The sequence below is a fragment of the Argentina anserina genome, chromosome 3, assembly GCF_933775445.1.
Source record: "Argentina anserina chromosome 3, drPotAnse1.1, whole genome shotgun sequence".
Taxonomy (NCBI): Eukaryota; Viridiplantae; Streptophyta; class Magnoliopsida; order Rosales; family Rosaceae; genus Argentina; species Argentina anserina.
In genome coordinates this window covers 18,042,398-18,061,021 of record NC_065874.1, presented here as the reverse complement: position 1 = coordinate 18,061,021, position 18,624 = coordinate 18,042,398, and the positions used below count along the sequence as shown (strand labels likewise).

Genomic DNA, 18,624 nt, shown 5'->3' with positions numbered 1-18,624 from the left:
TCGGTTTGGTTTCTGACACCGACGCGGTGATTCCGTTCGGTTCCGGTTTCTCGGTTTCGGTGCGGTTCGGTTATGGCCGGTTTCGGTTTTTTCGGTGTCAAAAAGTCCAGCCCTAGTTGCTCGTGGTCTTGCGAACACTAGCATCCACGAGTTGGATCGTGTAGTTATTGTAATTGATAGCCTGTACGTAATATATTCCTGAAAATAAGTATAACATGGGATGATGAGACTGACACGTACCTAGGGGCGGATCTAAGATCTGAACACAGGGTGCACTTGGAATTGGTCGAAGGTCAAAAAACAATTTTGGTCAGTACAATATATAACCACATAAACATTGACGGTAAAGTCTTTAAAAATATAAATAAGATGACAAATTAAAATACTCAAACAATTTTTTTCTCAAATTAATTAGATTGAAACTTAATAGCTCATATTTATAATTTCATATTCAATATATAGAGTAACAAGAATATTAAAAGAAAATATTTAAGGATTTTTATGAGATTTAAGAAAAAATGACGGTATTACAGGAGAAATTATGCTAATAATCGAATTATATATATTATCAGCACTAATATATTAAAATTTTATGGTAAATATTGTAGCATGGGCTCCAGCCAGGCCAAGCCTGGGCTGGATCCGCCAGTGCCGGTACCGTCTGCCTCACAAGTTAACTCATAGCTCTTGTTGCCGCAAAACTGATGATCTCTTTGTAAACGAAAAGGAGACTTTATCCGAATGTTGCCACAAGAAGGAGAACATTCTGAAATAGCTCCGGAAGTCTGTGAACAATTCGAACGAGAAAGCAACACAAACAGAGAAGCTGTGTAAGCAGCAAACATGAGACTTTCTGTTCTAAACATGATCAAAATTATAGGAGGGAAAACGAGGGAAATTATAAGAGCATATTGATATATAGTGACTTGGTTGTGCAAGTCAAGTCAATGGCTTGATATGTATGTGTGCATCATTGCATGCATCATTTCACCGAAGATGAGTAGGGCCCATTACCCATATCTTTGCTTAAAATGTCCCGTGAATAAATCAGACAAAGAAGGAAACTAGCTATCACTCATTACTAGTAGTCTTTTCACTCTTTTGAAATGCTTCTGACTACGAGTTTATTGTTTTGGTTGCTGCTGCTGATATCAGTAGAAGTAGGGGTGTTAATTGAAAACGGAAAAATAACCGAATTATAATCGAAAAAAATTAAAGAAAAAAAATCGTACCAAACCGTAAAAAAATCGCACCAAATCGAAAGATTTGGTGTGTTTTGGTTTGGGATGTTTGAAAACCGAAACCGAATCGAAAAATCGAATATATATATATATATATATATATATTATAAATAAAATATATTATTTATAGATATATTTAATATACATAATTAAATATGTTATCGATCGAGACCTAAATTTTATCAAAATTCGGTGAATTTTTTATCATAATTGTATTTATATATGCTGATCACATCCGACGGTCGAAATTTAATAATTTGAATTTTAGATATTGGAACCACAACATGTCTACTAATGTGGTATAACTTGTTTAGTGGTCTTTTTGCAAATGTATGCAGTTGTGAAGCAACTATATCTTATAAATAGAATTTTGTAAATCTGTCAGCATGATGCGTTACGTATAGTGAAATATGGTTATGATAAAAAAATCACATATTTTCGATAACGTTTGTGTCCCGATCGAGGCGGTCAACTCTTTTTACGCTTATTATCCCCTATGGGTAGCCTTATCCCTGGAACGTAAAATTTTTGAAATTTTTACACGAGCTGCTACATCACATATATGTGAGAGTGTGTGCATGAAAAAATCCACCAAAACTAGTCAAGAAGGAGGGGATAAGAACAAATTCACTTAATTAGATGAAATTAAGTTAATGTTGACCGCATCGATCGAGACCCAAATTTTATCAAAATTAGATGAATTGTTTACCATATCCTTATTTAAATATGCTGATCACATCTGACGGTCAAAATTTAATATTTTGAATTTTAGACATTAGAACCACAACATGCCTACTAATGTGGTATAATTTGTTTAGTGGCTTTTTGCAAATGTATGCATTTGTGAAGCAACTATATATTATAAATAGAATTTTGCAAATCTGTCCGCATGATGCGTTACGTATTGTGAAATATGGTTATGGTAAAAAAATCACATATTTTCGATAACGTTTGTGTCCCGATCGAGGCGGTCAACCCTTTTTACGCTTATTATCACCTATGGGCCTATGGGTAGCCCTATCCCTGGAAGGTAAAATTTTTGAAAATTTTACACGAGCTGCTACATCACATATATATGAGAGTGTGTGCGTTAAATAATCCACCAAAACTAGTCAAGAAGGAGGGGGTAAGAACGAATTCACACTTAATTAGATGAAATTAAGTTAATGTTGACCACATCGATCGAGACCCAAATTTTATCAAAATTAGATGAATTTTTTACCATATCCGTATTTAAATATGCTGATCACATCTGACGGTCAAAATTTAATATTTTGAATTTTAGACATTGGAACCACAACATGCCTACTAATGTGGTATAACTTGTTTAGTGGTTTTTTTACAAATGTATGCATTTGTGAAGCAACTATATATTATAAATAGAATTTTGCAAATCTGTCCGCATGATGCGTTACGTATAGTGAAATATTGTTGTGGTAAAAAAATCACATATTTTCGATAACGTTTGTGTCCCGATCAAGGCGATGTGCCTATGAGTAGCCCTATCCCTGGAAGGTAAAATTTTTGAAAATTTTACACAAGCTGCTACATCACATATATGTGAGAGTGTGTGCGTGAAAGAATCCACCAAAACTAGTCAAGAAGGAGGGGGTAAGAACGAATTCACACTTAATTAGATGAAATTAAGTTAATGTTGACCACATCGATCGAGACCCAAATTTTATCAAAATTAGATGAATTTTTTACCATATCCGTATTTAAATATGCTGATCACATCTGACGGTCAAAATTTAATATTTTGAATTTTAGACATTGGAACCACAACATGCCTACTAATGTGGTATAACTTGTTTAGTGGTTTTTTGCAATTGTATGCATTTGTGAAGCAACTATATCTTGTAAATAGAAGTTTGCAAATCTATCCGCATGTTCTTTTTATTTCGTTAAGAATCAAGTAGATAGACAAGGAAAGAAACTCCGATTTTCTTTACAAAATAACCGAAAGAAAAACCGATATAAACCAGAGAAAAACCAAACCGAACCAAACCGAACACAATTGGTTTTTGAAAAAAAAGTGAAAAACCAAACCGAACCAAACCGAATAAATAGAACGGTTTGGTGTTCGGTATCACCTATAAACCGCACCATTCACACCGATTAACACTCCTAAGTAGAAGCAGATGTTGTGCCTGGTGGAGCAGCAGGCCCTGAAGATTGCACAGAAACAACATGTGGCAGTGACGGCCCACCCATACGGTTCCCATTTCGACTTAAAGGTCAACCCATCCATTTTGGTTACCCGGGATCTGAACTTTCATGCACCAACGACGGCCAGACACTGCTGGAGATGCCATCTTCATATAAGTTTTTTGTTACATGCAGTGGCGGATCTTGAAACCAAATTCTGCAGGGGCCGAAAATAGTGGAGGGGCCAATTTAGTATGAAATTTTGAATTAAATACTAATTTTTACACAATCATACCATATTAGAAGCAAGTTATACCATAATTACATACAATTATATCATAATTTTAGCAATCATACCTTAATTAAGTGCAATTATACTATATTTATTAACAAATATACCATAATTAGGTGTAATTATACTACAATTAAAGTGGAGATTTTGACTTGCCGCAGTGGCCATGCCCCCTCCCGCCCCTTAAAGGATCCGCCACTGGTTACATGGATTGACTATGAATCACGGATAATTGTGGCTAACTATAGTTATGATGAAAGCTTTCCCAGCGACACTGTCAACGGTTTTTATGACAATTATGTTAGCGTCATAAGCTTGTTCAGTTGCCCACCATCAACAGTGAGAGATACTCTTACTACAGAATGTCTGAGAAGATTGAGCCCTTCCCATAATAAATCAGGCAACCGAATTTATGCTACCTTCACATTTTTTGCTTATCATGGAACTTGTTCTATTGATTACTTACCCCTAGTGTCTTGTACCAAGGTGCATCAATTGACATCTAGTTTTGAGTCCCTAAGAAATCTCACGATAGGACCTTCATCTGGTGATGAACCCGACCTTCATCAATACACTCTTTACTGGTCCTTACCATCTTGTCATTATTGTAAAGAGATGGGCAAGCTATGTGACGACAACGCAAATCGATGCTTGGATGTACCCAAAGCCAAAGGTATCATTTGTAAAATTGTGGCTCATTGCTTTATTTAACAATTAATATTCCTTATTCAGCCAAACAAATTTTACAGGTGGTGCACTTGGAGCTCCAGCTATAAAGATACTAGGTGAAATTCCAGAATTTTTTTCCCCCTTCTTCTTTCCCTCCATTGATTTATCTGACTCGAAAGTTTTGTTCTTACACAGTAATCTGTTACTTGTGTGATACTTCTACAGGTTCTTGCGCACTTTCTGTTATTCTTCTAGTGACTGGAGCAAGAATATACTATATTTACAGCTCTGTCACACGAGAAGAAGAAAATCAACTAAAAATTAAAAGATTCTTGGATGAATACAGAGCGCTTAAGCCAAGCAGATATTCTTATGCAGATATTAAGAGGATGACAGATCAGTTTAAGGAGAAGCTGGGTCAAGGTGCCTATGGAACTGTGTTCAAAGGTAGGCTTTCCTCGGAATTACTTGTTGCTGTGAAAATCCTGGACAATTCTAATGAGAAGGGGGAATATTTTATTAACGAAGTAAGAATAATAGGTCAAATCTACCATGTCAATGTGGTACGTTTGCTTGGTTACTGTGCTGATGGATCTGTACGGGCTCTTGTTTATGAATTCTTACCAAACGGTTCACTTCAAAATTTCTTATCCTCGGCAGATAATGAGAATTCGTTCCTTGGTTGGGATGAGTTGCAAGATATTGCTTTAGGCATAGCCAAAGGAATTGAATATCTTCACCAAGGCTGTGAACAACAGATCCTCCACTTTGATATCAAACCCCATAATGTGTTGCTAGACCATGATTTCACTCCAAAAGTTTCTGATTTTGGTTTAGCCAAGTTGTGCTCAAAGGATCAAAGCGCGGTATCCATGACTGCAGCAAGGGGAACTATGGGCTACGTACATTGCACCAGAAGTCTTCTCCAGGAACTTTGGTAACGTGTCATATAAGGCAGATGTCTATAGTTTTGGAACATTGCTTCTTGAAATGGTTGGAGGCAGAAAGAACTTTAAGGTTATAGAGGACTCCAGCAGCCAAGTCTACTTCCCAGAATGGATTTATAATCTCTTAGAACAAGGGAATGACCTGCGCATTCATATTGGGGATGAAGGAAATGTTGATATTGCTAGGAAGCTTGCAATTGTGGGTCTTTGGTGCATCCAATGGCATCGGATAGACCGTCCTTCCATGAAAACAGTAGTCCAAATGTTGGAAAGGGAAGGTGACAATCTGACAATGCCTCCAAATCCTTTTGCCTCAACTTCGTCTTCGAGTTGAATAAGAGTAAATGTGCAAGTAAGAGCTGCGCGCCAGTCGTGCTAAAATAAGATGATGTGAAACTGCTCCTAGTTATTCAATGAATTCCATGCATGGTTTTCTATGAGTATATCTAATTTGTTATACTGCCCGAAATTCTTTTAGTTATAGCAGAACATATTTGTAGAGTTTTGTCATTTTTAATGTGTTGAACAGCTTTTATGGTGTCACTTTTATTAGTTGTACTCATTTTAGTTTAAGGAAATAGTCATGGGAACTTCGACTTCGAGGGGAAGTCTGTTGAAATAACCAATGTTGGCAAAAGCATCATTCCTAAAGTAAATTTTCATGAAGAAACCTTAGTCATCAAGTTATTTCTGTTGAAAAATCAAGGAGAAGTATATAACATCAAATATTAAGAGACCATTAGATACCATATGTATTTGGTTTGCTAAATCTAGTCTATGAATGATTCCAAGAGACATGGTCCCCTCGGAAAATAGTAAAATAAAATGAAAATAATTATATTTAGTACGTTTCAAACACGGCTACCCATGATCACTCCAAAACTTCTTCATTATTGATGTTACTTGTCAATATAATGTACTTCCAAGTAGTTTGTTGGAAATTAACTATCAGAAGATGGAAGACATGGACCTTTATGTCATAACCACACGAAAGTAGATAGTGAAAGACTAGGAGTTAACTCATCTCCTAAGCTATATCTATCCTTACATATCTAAGAATTATTTATGTTACTTGTGTAAATAATTTACTTCGAAAAATAGTTTTATTGGAATTATAAAAGAAAAATGCAAGACTTTGATGTGAATGATAACTAAAGATGAAGGACCATAAATTCACATAGCGGTATTAATGTACATCCAAGGTAGTTTGTTGGAAATTAACTATCAGAACATGGAAGACTTGGACCTTTATGTGATAACCACATGAAAGTAGATGATGCAAGACTAGTTCGAAATAATTTACTAAGAATTATTAATGTTGCTTGTGTAAATAACTTACTTCGAAATAGTTTATTAGAATTATAAAAGAAAAATGCAAGACTTTGACGTAAATGATAACTAAAGATGAAGGACCATAAATTCACATATCGGTATTATGCCAGTTTAAGAGTCACTATTACACCTCAAAATTTGAATAGTAAAATTCAAATTAAAAAATGTGACAACTCGAATTAAAGTCAAATAATTACATTTACAACTTGTACAAGACTTGATCTACAACGTAACTGTAACTGTTACAAAGAACTAGTTACAAGAAAAATTCTCAAATTACAACGTTCTACCCTTATTGTTACATGATAGGAGCACTTTGTGTGATGTTCTTAACATGTTTTTACCTCAATTTGTACTTTGCTTAGCCCTTATTGTTGTAATATTGAGTCATTGAGTCATAGTAAGAGTTTTTGGCAGTATTTGATGCATTTTTGTGCTTACATGAGTTAAAACGCATAATTGGTCTAGAGTCCTAGTTTGACTAGAAATCCTTGTTAGGTTTCGAAACTAATTATCTCTTACTTATGATTTTATTTTCTTATTTTCAGATTGGATTGAAGAGATAATTAAAGAAAAAGAGATTGAGCCAAGTCATGCAACAATTAAATAGAATATGATCATTAAAGGCATAAAACATGGCATGGTTTATGGAATAAAACATGGCATGATTTAGGGAATAAAACATGACATTGATTATAGGAACTTGCTCTCTCTTTCCTCTATATATACAAGGCTTCACCTCTCAAATAAAATCACTTCTCATTTGCAAAATTCTACCAAAATACTACCTCAAACATCTTTCACAAAAACAGCAAGCCATTCTCTCCCATATACAAATTCCATCTCCACCGAAATCACCATTAAAGACATACCTCCAAGGTTCCTACAACGTGTGATTCTCGCAACTCATCTCCACGGGTTTGTTTGTTTTTGATTTTTTACAATACTTTGTCTATAAAGATTGTAGTATGATGTTTGTGTGGGATTATTGTTTTGTATTAAGAATCGAAATTTTCAGATTGTTTTATTGGATTTTTGGATCTTTGCCGAATTGATGGTTTTCTATAATTAATGAGTTTGTATTTCCTATTGTTGTGTTCTAATCATCTTTCTCATACTTTTAGATAATTTTCAGATATGTGCATATGAATTTAGTGCTTGGATGGATTCCCTAAGATTCTGTTTGAGTGCTAGATTCATCAACCATATTGACACAAATCGAATCATGCCCTAAGTAGGTTCGATTTGTGTTGATTAAAAGTGGTAAAAATTCTGGAAATTTGCATGTGAAACCATGGTGGGTGACGCCATACATGAAACATGTCTCCAACAAAGATTTGGTGCTTAAATGTAATCTTGTTTGATTTCTACTCTAAGTGTTATTGAATTCGGTTGCATGCAAATTTAGATTAGGCCCTAAGTCAATCTAAATGTTAATTGAAATCTTGCACGATTAGATGATCCCCTAAGGCTCTAATTGTATTGGTGTCTAAAAAGTATGTAATTGGTCGAATTAGAATGCATGATAGGTTCGAACTTGTAATTATGTGGTGTAATGGTAAATTTAGTTTAAGTTTGTTAAAGAGAAGTCGATCATGTAAATAATAATTTAGGTTTTATTTTAGTAGTTAATAATCAATCTCAAACCCCCCTATTATTTGTTAACACTAAAAGTTTAGAGTTTCCTTCAATTCCCCGGACTGAACGATCACTGGTTATTCTATACTAACAATGATGTTTTACAGGGTTTATTATAGACGTTTTAATTAACGCTCTATCAGCCACGACAAGAACATAATCCAGGTCATGGCACCGCGCCGTAGCGGTCTGCCACCAAGATACAAAATCTTGGAGTTTCTCATCACTCATTTGCTTCATCTGAAACAGGGAGCTGGTGTCGTGGTGAGCGTTGGTCTGCAAGATGAAAGGGTGAGGAATTTGCTCTTAAGTTCACTGAATCTATCCACCGAGTTCGAGGGGAGACTGAGGAACCAACCCAAGGTCTCATCGATAAGGGTTTCCTGGAAGGTGTGGCACGACTGAGCGTCCGCGTACCACGTGCTGGCTAAGGCGAACTGGAAGTTTTCCAAATGGGTATACAAGTCAGAACGCCCGTTGTATTTTAGTAACCTTGAGTGGTTTATCCCCCGATGGGCGTTGCTCCGTTTGCACCAACTGGGTGAATAGGTTGACTCAATCGCCATATCCCCCGTGCAAAGGGCGAGGCGTGCCCTTTGCCTCAATCCCATCGACCCATGAGGTCAGCCGCTCCAAAGTATCACTCATGCGTAGTAGGAGTTGAGTTTGGAGATCTTGCGTGGGCAAACCCACCTTGGCCTCCGGGCCGTCCCATGGATTCCCCGCGTCTAGGTCTACGTATTGTGGCGCCAGGTGGGGGGGGGGCTTCAAACATAGCTTTGATAAGAGGTTCGGTGATCAGCACCGTTTTGGATTGTAGCCCCGGACATTGTAGGGTCGCCAGAGTTTCTGTCACAACCAGTGCCCGCGTTTCTGGGGTGTGGAACTGCTATCGCGCTGCTTCTAGGGCTTTGTCCACATTTATGTGGCATTTAAGAGCGGTTCGGAGGCACTGTTGTTCTTTCTCGACCGCAGTTGAGCGTGCCAGGGCAGCACGTGTGGCCTGGTGCTCCAACTCCATCTCGGCCTAGAGCCTCTTGTAATCATGGAGTGCCAATTCTAGTGCGGCTTGGGGGTCCATAAAGGGTACTCGGGATGACCCCCCGGCTGTGGTCTGGGAGTCGGGGAATGGCCTCCCGGCCCCGTGCTGCGGGTCGGGGAACAATCTTAGGGAAAGCGCTATGTCCGCCTCCCGATGTGGGGACTGGCGAGGCGACAATGGATTTTCTTGTTCATTTATAATCACTATTGAGTAAAGCTGGAAAAGTCTTGCTGACGAGGACCCTCATTCTAGCAAATGTTATGGGAGCCAAATCCGGGGGATCTAGCTTCTCGTAGCCTTGTATTCCAATGCGTCAGCTCAGTGGGATCTGCACACAACACAAGTCAAAGTCAAAAGGTCAGCGGTGCGTTGGCCTTTGACCCTCCAAAGCTTAAGTTGGTATACGGTACAGAGTAATTTTGAGAGTTAAGGACTTATGAATACGCTACCTCTTTTAGGTGATTTAGGCAGCCTATTTATAGATGCATTGTGAAATGTGTTTGGATCTTCTTTCAATGTGGAAATGTGCGTCAGTATATAACGTCTATCATTTAGACGAGTCATCGTGGGTGGTGTTAATGGCGATACTCGAGCAAGCAGAGAGACTATCGAATCGGCTTGCCTGGCCTTCTAGATAGAACACTATTGTCTGCTTGATTGGATCACTTGTGTTTCATTACGATAAGAAGTGTGTTCAAGTTCTAATTGAGAGGCTCAATGTTTTGGCGGTAGTTTTTCAAATAAAAAGTAACCCGACGTTGTTGGGTCGGCCTAACTGGGTTAACATAAACCCGACCCGGCCCAAAATATATTCGTTTAGTTTCCTCTTCCTCCTGGCTCCTCTTAAACCCTAAAAATATCACATTTTGAGATTCTCGAGTCCGCAGCTCTTTAACTCCCTGAGTCTCTCAACCATGGTGGCCAGAAAGAAGCATTACAGGCCCGCCGTAAGTCCCAACCACCTCCTCCCTCTTCCATTTCAAACTTCACCCATCTCTTTCCCCACTCTAATCTCCCTATTTTTTACAGGGCAAGAAGAAGGAAGGAAACGCCGCCAGGTACGTCACCAGGTCGCAAGCCGTGAAGCAACTCCAAGTCAATCTCCCTGTCTTCAGGTACTCTTTAACTCTTCGATTCGTTGCGGTTTGGTTTGGTTTGGTTTGGTTTTGAGCGTGTCGGACTATTGGTAGTTGATACGAGGTGGTTGTTGTTTGGGTTTGTCGTAGGAAACTATGCATTCTGAAGGGAATATTCCCTCGCGAGCCGAAGAAGAAGGTGAAGGGGAATCACCATACTTATTATCACTTGAAGGATGTTTCGTTCATACAGCACGACCCGCTGGTGGAGAAGATGAGGGACATGAGGGCTTATGAGAAGAAAGTGAAGAAAGCCGATGCGAAGAAGAACAAGGACCGGGCTGATATTCTTAAGCAGAGAAGACCCACTTACAAGTTGGATAATATCATTTTGCAGAGGTTTGTGGGCAATGTCTTGTTATGATGTCTGGTTGTTGTTGTTGTTGGGTGTTGAGTTTCTGAGGTTTTGTGCTGTGATACTTGCAGGTATCCGACGTTCATTGATGCTTTAAGAGATTTGGATGACTGTCTGACTATGGTTCATCTCTTTGCTTATTTACCTGCCATAGAGGATAGAATTGATGTAAAACGCATCCAAAACTGTCGGAGGTAGAATTCCACCGATTGAGTTATAATGTGAGTGCTTAAATGTTTTGGTAGAATCCTATCTTAATCTTGGTGTGTTTTTTCTTCTTCTGTAGGATGAGCCATGAATGGCAAGCTTTTATATCTCGGACTCACAAATTGCGCAAAGTGTTTGTATCTGTTAAAGGCATATATTATCAGGTGCAGCACCGTTTCTTTAAGTCTAACATTTGCGACTTGGGATATGGTTATGAGTTTTAACAGAACCATGTTTGTATGTTCAGGCCGAGGTAAAGGGGCAATTGATCACATGGTTGACTCCTCACCCTTTGCAGCAAGTTTTGACTGAAGATATTGACTTCAATATAATGTTCAACTTTTTGGAGTTTTATGAGGTTATATTTTTACCATTATGTTTTATTTTCTCTTCAACACCTACTTTTTCAAATTGAAGTGTCTTTTCCCTTGCTATATCATGGTTAAAGTTCTGCTCTCGTTATGTCACAGGCTCTTCTTGCTTTTGTGAATTGTCATTTATATCGTTCCATAAATGTGAAGTATCCACCAATTCTTGATCCTCGATTGGAAGCTTTTGCAGCAGGTATGCATCATGACTAATTACTTAAAAGTGACTAAAACTTCTTATGCTCTCGTTCAGATTGTTTAACAATCTTCTGCATTTTTTTGTGTTTCAATGAAGAATGAATACGACCTTTTCCTTTTTCATTGATCTTGTAGAACTGTATGCACTGTCAAGATATTTCGATGCAAATTCTCGGTCCTCTGTGTTGGATCCTCAGGTTTCAAGTTCTGGTAAAGTTGATGAGTCCGAATTAAGACTTGCCCAACTTCAGCATCAACTTCCTTCCAATGAACCTGGTACATTGACGAGCCTCATTGAAAATGTCCATGGAGAGGACGAAGAGGATAATGATACAATGCTGTGTAAGGCACTCTTCAAGGATATGAAATTTTTCTTGAACCGTGAGGTGAGTTTGAAGTCTTGGTTTAGAACTTGTAATATCTTCAATAAATTGAAATCAGTGATATTTAAATGTAATTGGTGGGGGGGGGGGGGGGTGGGTGAGGTCTCAAAGATTCTTGGAAGAATTACAGGGATATTTTTGCAGAAGACAGACCTGTCCAAGCACATCCTTTTAGGCTTTTATATAAAAATAATACCATTGTTCATTGTTTCCTTCTTTTCTGCTTCATATGTTGTTACTTTTCTGTATTCAGGTTAACAGAGAATCATTACTATTTGTGATTCCTGCTTTTGGTGGGATTGTGTCCTGGAAAGGAGATGGAGCTCCATTTGAAGAAGATGATACCAGCATCACCCATCAGGTATAATGTGACACTCATAAACCAGTCATTTACTTGGGATGAACAAATACATATCCATATTCTAACCTCTAGCTCAAGAAGTTAGTATCAGAATTCTGACAGCTTAATTGCTTCTATAATTTGCAGATTGTTGACAGGCCATTGCAGCATGAGCTCATTGAAGGACGAAAATATGTTCAACCACAGTGGATTTATGATTGTGTAAATGTCAAGAAAATTCTGCCTACTCGGGATTATTTGGCGGGACGGTAATTTTAGAAAGCTTTCTTTTGTTCTATTTTTTGTACGTCTGTTGTTTGATCATTTTTTGTTTGCCTTGCCTCTTGATAAAGACTAGTTATTACTTATTAGTCTCATTTGCTCTGTCCACTTAACAAGTTCAATGAGTACACATCATGGATAGATGGCTTCTCACTTTCCCCTTCCGTCACTTGTGTATTTTTCGTTTTTCTTTTCAGAATAAAAGCTTATGCCTTTTACAACTTATAAGTAGCTAATCTTCTGACAGAGAACTTCCCCCACACTTGTCACCTTTTGTTGACCCGAAGGAAGAAGACTATGTTCCGGACTACGCATTAAAAATTGAACAATGGAAAGCTGCTGAAATCCTTCCACTTCCAGATGTCGGAAAAGAAGATTTGGAAGATCCTCAGGAGATTGCTGATGTAGAAAAAGCAAAAGAAGCTGCAAAGAATGAGAAGAAGGTAGACATTTATTAGATAATATTGCACATATAGATGATTGTTTTATATTATTGTATATCAGACTTCTTTGATGGTTTGATAGCTGTTAACTAAAATGAGGCATAATTGCAGCTGAAGGCACTTCAGGAGAAGCATTATGAGGGATTGAAAGTGGAACTTAAAGGTGTCCCGTTGTCAAAAACAGATAATCAGATTTCTGCTAAGTCGATGGAGGACAGGGAAGAATCTGATCCTGATTATGAACAAATGGCCAAGGATAAAGATGAACTTGCTCTACTTACTGTCTCCAAGAAAAAGAGGGGTCTTTATGAAGCCATGAAGGTAAATAAATTGATTACTGGTTTGATAACTACTTTTCCTGGTTTAACTCATTTAATAAAAAAAGGGAGGGAACCAGGATCAAAGCTTAGTGTACTTGCTTTAATAAAACAGATTGGTTGACTGGTTACTTTTTGTGATACTGTGTCTTCTGTTCTGCTGTGTAGCCATCTTGAACCTAATTACGTATATTCTTATGCATGCCGCCCTCTATCTAAGTTTAGTTTTCTTGTCACGTATGGAATAAATTGTTTCAGTAGTTGCTACTTTTTTTGGTTGCTTTCGTTTGGCTTTAAATTATCAGTGTAGTCGTGATTGAATGTGATGTTTTATTATAAATTTAGAATTTACCTCTGGTGATATTTATCTGTGGTTGTAATTCTTGGGATGTTTCTTATTTCAGAAAGGCAAGAAACGAAAGCAGGACAATGTTGAGGTTATCAAGGAACGGAAGAGAAAACTAAAAGAATCTCAAAAATCAAAGGATGTTTGAGACCAATATTGTCTGAATTGTGTAATTGCCATGTATTGAGCTCAAAAAATGGTGTCAAGGTGGCCAAAAAACTCTTGTTTGATTTTGTTCGATTTGTTTTCCTTAAGCTGGTTTAGAAGGCCACACCACAAGGTTTTTAGCAGAAACTGTAATTTTGTACCTTCAATAGTCTAATATATTTCGAGTTGAGTCCAGCAACCCTGACAACATCTTTTTAGTTGGGTGAAGAGCATTCATGTTCAATTAGATCTTTAATTTACACGATACTTGATAAGATAATTTTCTGCCTACACTATGAGTCTATGACCCACATTCTTAGGATCAATTGTGCATATTTTCTGAATTCTTTTAATAGCATAAACACGCATTGATTATAACGAAAACATGAAAACATACATGAGACTTCTGTATCAGAAGTTCTGTGACTTCTATCTATGATTAAAAATTAGGGATCTTTTCCTTTTAGTTTCACAATCAACTTAATTAGACCAATCAAGAATGAATTAGGTAAGTGCAAATTTGTTAAATTTTCAAATTTATTTAGAATAGAAGAAAAATCCTTTAAATTAAAATTCAGTTTGCAATAGGAAACTTAACTATAGAGAAGAGGAATGATAAAATGTGACCCAAATTAAGGGAAAACTTATGCAGGGAAAAATTCTCTCTCCTAATCCCCTTAGCATTAACCTGACTAGAAGTTTAGAACCCTATCATCTAGCTGTAAACCTCAATCTCTGTGTTATTTGAAGTTCTGGGCAACATATTATGGATTCTCTCTAAAAGTTTAATTCTTAATTATTTTCTTCGACATTCTAAGTTAGATCTGGAGTTCTTAGTTAACTAGACGTTCTATAACATCTGGATCCTAGAGGACCCAATGAAGTGTTAGCGTGAATCACGGTCGTGATTCACAGAGGAAATTAAGGGATGAATTGTTGTTAAAGTGTACGTTTACTAGATTATATATAGGAGATTAGTGTGTATAGATGAATTAAGTGTGTAATATACTATTCTATTTGGTATCAGAGCAGTGCTCTGTTTTTCTGGGTTTTGTTTTTACAGTTTTTTGGTGCGAGCTCGGCTCGTATCACACCTCTCCCTGCCTGGAGCACATCCTTTCACCCTCCTTGTTTCCACAGGCGGCACAACCCTTCCCCGGTGGACATGAGGGAGACATGAGGGGCAGTTGTGTTGTCATCTTCTGGTACCTGAATATCTGGAGTGACTACACCGGAATCACCCGGTAGTGCCTGTGTAGCTGACACATTGGTAATCTCAATTGAACCTGTCACAATATCTAATGGCTTACTTGTCTCCCCCTCTCCATGATACAGCTCGTCAAAATATGAATTCTCCCCCTGAAGAGCAGTATCAGAAGAGAGAAAATAACTCATGTCCTCAAAGAAAGTAACATCCATAGTGACATAGTACTTCATGGTAGGCAGATGATAGCATCGGTACCCTTTCTGATGTCCGTCATACCCAACAAACACACATTTAACGGCCCGGGCATCCAACTTAGACCTCTGGTGTTTTGGAAGATGGACAAAAGCAACACAACTGAAAACATGGGCATGCAGATTATGAAAAGAGGGTAAGGAGACATGAGATGCAAGCACCTCGTATGGAACTTTTTCCTGAAGGACACGAGAGGGAAGACGATTAATGAGGTGGGCAGAAGTTATGACAGCATCACCCCAAAGGTATTTGGGCATATGGGCACTAAAAAGAATACACCGAGCCATGTCAAGTAAATGATGATTTTTCCTTTCAGAAACTCAATTCTACTCAGGTGTATAAGGACACGCTGTTTGATGAACAATTCTGTGTGTGTTAAAGAACTCCTGAAAGACATGATTCACATATCCCCCTCCAATTATCAGAATGAAGAACTCTAATTGTGACATTATATTGTGTTTAGACAGTGGTATAGAAGGCTTGAAAAGCGGGGAAAAACCTCATTTTTAGTTTTGAGGAGAACAATCCATGAAAAACGGGTGTAATCATCAATAAATGACACATAATACTGCATTCCTGACACAATAGACTCTTTGGAGGATCCCCAAACATCAGAATGAATTAATTTGAAAGGAAGAATACGTTTATTAGAAGTACTAGGGGAATAAGTTGATCGATGACTCTTGCCCAAAACACATATCTCATAACGTAAAAGTGACTCATCCACACTAATAAACAAAGTAGGCATAGATTTTTTCATAACACTAAAAGAAGGATGCCCTAAGCGACGATGTCATAACCATTCACTTAGCTTGTCAGAAGTGGAGATTAAAGCGGTCCAAGATTGTGCCCCTGGTTTCTCCCCCGCATATGTCTGATTCAGATGAAACAACTGACCCCTCAGATACCCCCGACCAATTAACTCATCGGTGAGAAGATCCTGAAATATCGCATACATAGGAAAAAATGTCACAGAGCACTTAGTATCAGTGTTCAATTGGGGAACATATATCAAATGATGAGATAAAACAAGTACATATAGCACATTGTGAAGTTCTATTGTGGGAGTAATACGAACTGACCTTTTCCCTAATACGGGGAAGACCTCACCATTAGCATTAGTAACATAGGGTATTGGTGGAGGAGACAATACGTAAAAATAAGATTTGTCATAAGTCATATGATCAGACGCACCAGAATCAATATTCCATGTATTAAAACCAACAAAGTTAGAAATATTTAAAGCCATACCAATTTTGCCATGACCCGCTATGGATGCGGTAGGTATTGCTCTCATGGTACGGAAGATCACTCATCTGAGGTTAGTCATTCTATTGGGGCTAATACTAGTGAGGCTAATAGTAGACAATATGTCTTGCCAAATAGGTCTACTCGGGGTCAGCCAACAAAAAAATATGAACCTACCCTTCAGGCTAAAGCTAAGTATCTTGTGGCAAATTTTATGTCTACTAAAAGATTGTCTAAGTCATATGAATCATTTATGAATCAAATATCTACTGTATCAGTACCTAACAAAGTGCAGGATGCATTGGGAGATCCAAAATGGAGGAAAGCAATGGAAGGAGAGATGGAAGCATTACAAAAGAACAATACTTGAGAGCTTGTATCTCCACCACATGACAATAAGACTGTGGGATGTCGTTGGGTGTTTACAGTGAAGCATAATCCAGATGGGTCAGTGAGCCGGTATAAAGCACGCCTAGTAGCAAAAGGGTTCACCCAGACATATGACATAGACTATGATGAGACATTTGCACCTGTTGCAAAGATAAACACTATTCGGGTTTTGCTCTCTTGTGCTGCTAGCTTAAATTGGCCACTTAGACAGTTTGATGTTAATAATGCATTCATTCATGGAGAACTTACAGAAGAAGTGTACATGGATCTTCCGCCTAGATATACGGCCGCTTCTCCAAGTAACTTTATATGCAGATTGAGAAAGTCTTTGTATGGTCTTAAACAGTCACCTCGTGCTTGGTTTGGAAGATTCTCACAATTCATGAGGAGAATTGGCTATAGACAGAGTAATTCTATCCACCTCAACATTATTTCTCAGACATCAACAAGGGAAGGTAACAGCCCTAATTATATATGTTGATGATATGGTAGTTACTGAGAATGATACTGTTGAGGTGGATAGATTACATAAACAACTAGCCACAAAGTTTGAGATGAAAGACCTAGTTACACTCAAGTACTGCTTGTGCATTGAGGTAGCCCTGGAAAGTGATGGTATCTATCTGTGTCAGAGGAAGTACATCTTTGATCTACTAATAGAGACCGGTATGCTGGATTGCACTCCCATTGATACTCCTATTGAGCAGAACCATCGATTAGCAGAATATCCATATCAAGTGCATACTGAAAAACCTCGTTATCAGAGGCTAGTTGAACACCTGATTTATTTATCACATAACAGACCAGATGTTGCGTATGCAGTAAGTGTAGTTAGTCAGTTCATGCATAATCCCAGTGTGGACCACATGGATGCTATTGTAAGGATTTTGAGGTACTTGAAGTCAGCTCCAGGGAGAGAAGTAATGTTCTCTAATCACAATAATATCCTTGAGGTTTGTGGCTTCACATATGCAGAATGGGCTGGAAATATAACAGATCGAAGATCCATATCTAGGTACTTTACCTTTGTTGGGAGTAATCTTGTTACATGGAAGAGTAAGAAACAAAAAGTGGTAGCTCGATCTAGTGCTGAAGCAGAATACAGAGATATGGCTCAGAGAGTGTGCGAATTATTAGGGCTTAGAAATTTGTTACAAGATTTGGGTATTAAGCCTAAGTGTGCTATGCAATTGTACTGTGACAACAAGGCAACTATTGATATTTCACAAAATCTTGTGCAACATAATCGTACAAAACATGTGGAAGTTGATCGTCACTTTATAAAGGAGAAGTTAGACGCAAAAATCATCAGTTTTTCTTTTGTTCCTACAGAAGAGCAACTTGCCGATATGCTCACAAAAAGAGTCTAAGAAGGCCTTTTATGATTCACTTAACAAGTTGAGCATGGTTGATGTGTATGCGCCAACTTGAGAGAGAGTGTTAGCGTGAATGACTTTGTGAATCACGACCGTGTTAAAGTGTACGTTTACTAGATTATATATAGGACATTAGTGTGTATAGATGAATTAAGTGTGTAATATACTATTCTATTTGAAGGTGCCCTGCTGATATTGCGCATGCGGCTTGTGATCATTGTCTTGTTGGTAATTCCTCTCCTCTTGCTTCTAAAAATTGTTCTTCGTTATCACTGATCGATATAGGAACATTCTAGTATGTTGCTTGGAAAGTCTTCATC

At 37.9% G+C, this 18,624-nt stretch overlaps 1 protein-coding gene and 1 pseudogene across 1 annotated transcript; both read left to right on the top strand.

The window, feature by feature from the left end:
* The first annotated feature begins 4,296 nt into the window (after window positions 1–4,296).
* On the top strand, window positions 4,297–5,759 carry LOC126787207 (rust resistance kinase Lr10-like; annotated as a pseudogene).
* A 4,414-nt stretch (window positions 5,760–10,173) lies between these two features.
* Window positions 10,174–14,075, top strand: LOC126786265 (pescadillo homolog). Its single transcript, XM_050512039.1, has 13 exons — window positions 10,174–10,256; window positions 10,339–10,424; window positions 10,536–10,784; window positions 10,872–10,994; window positions 11,087–11,171; window positions 11,255–11,365; window positions 11,478–11,571; window positions 11,709–11,959; window positions 12,210–12,317; window positions 12,444–12,565; window positions 12,826–13,021; window positions 13,133–13,342; window positions 13,743–14,075. The coding sequence occupies exons 1-13, from the start codon at window positions 10,224–10,226 to the stop codon at window positions 13,830–13,832; spliced, it is 1,758 nt and encodes a 585-aa protein (XP_050367996.1). The 5' UTR covers window positions 10,174–10,223; the 3' UTR covers window positions 13,833–14,075.
* The last annotated feature ends 4,549 nt before the right edge of the window (window positions 14,076–18,624 follow it).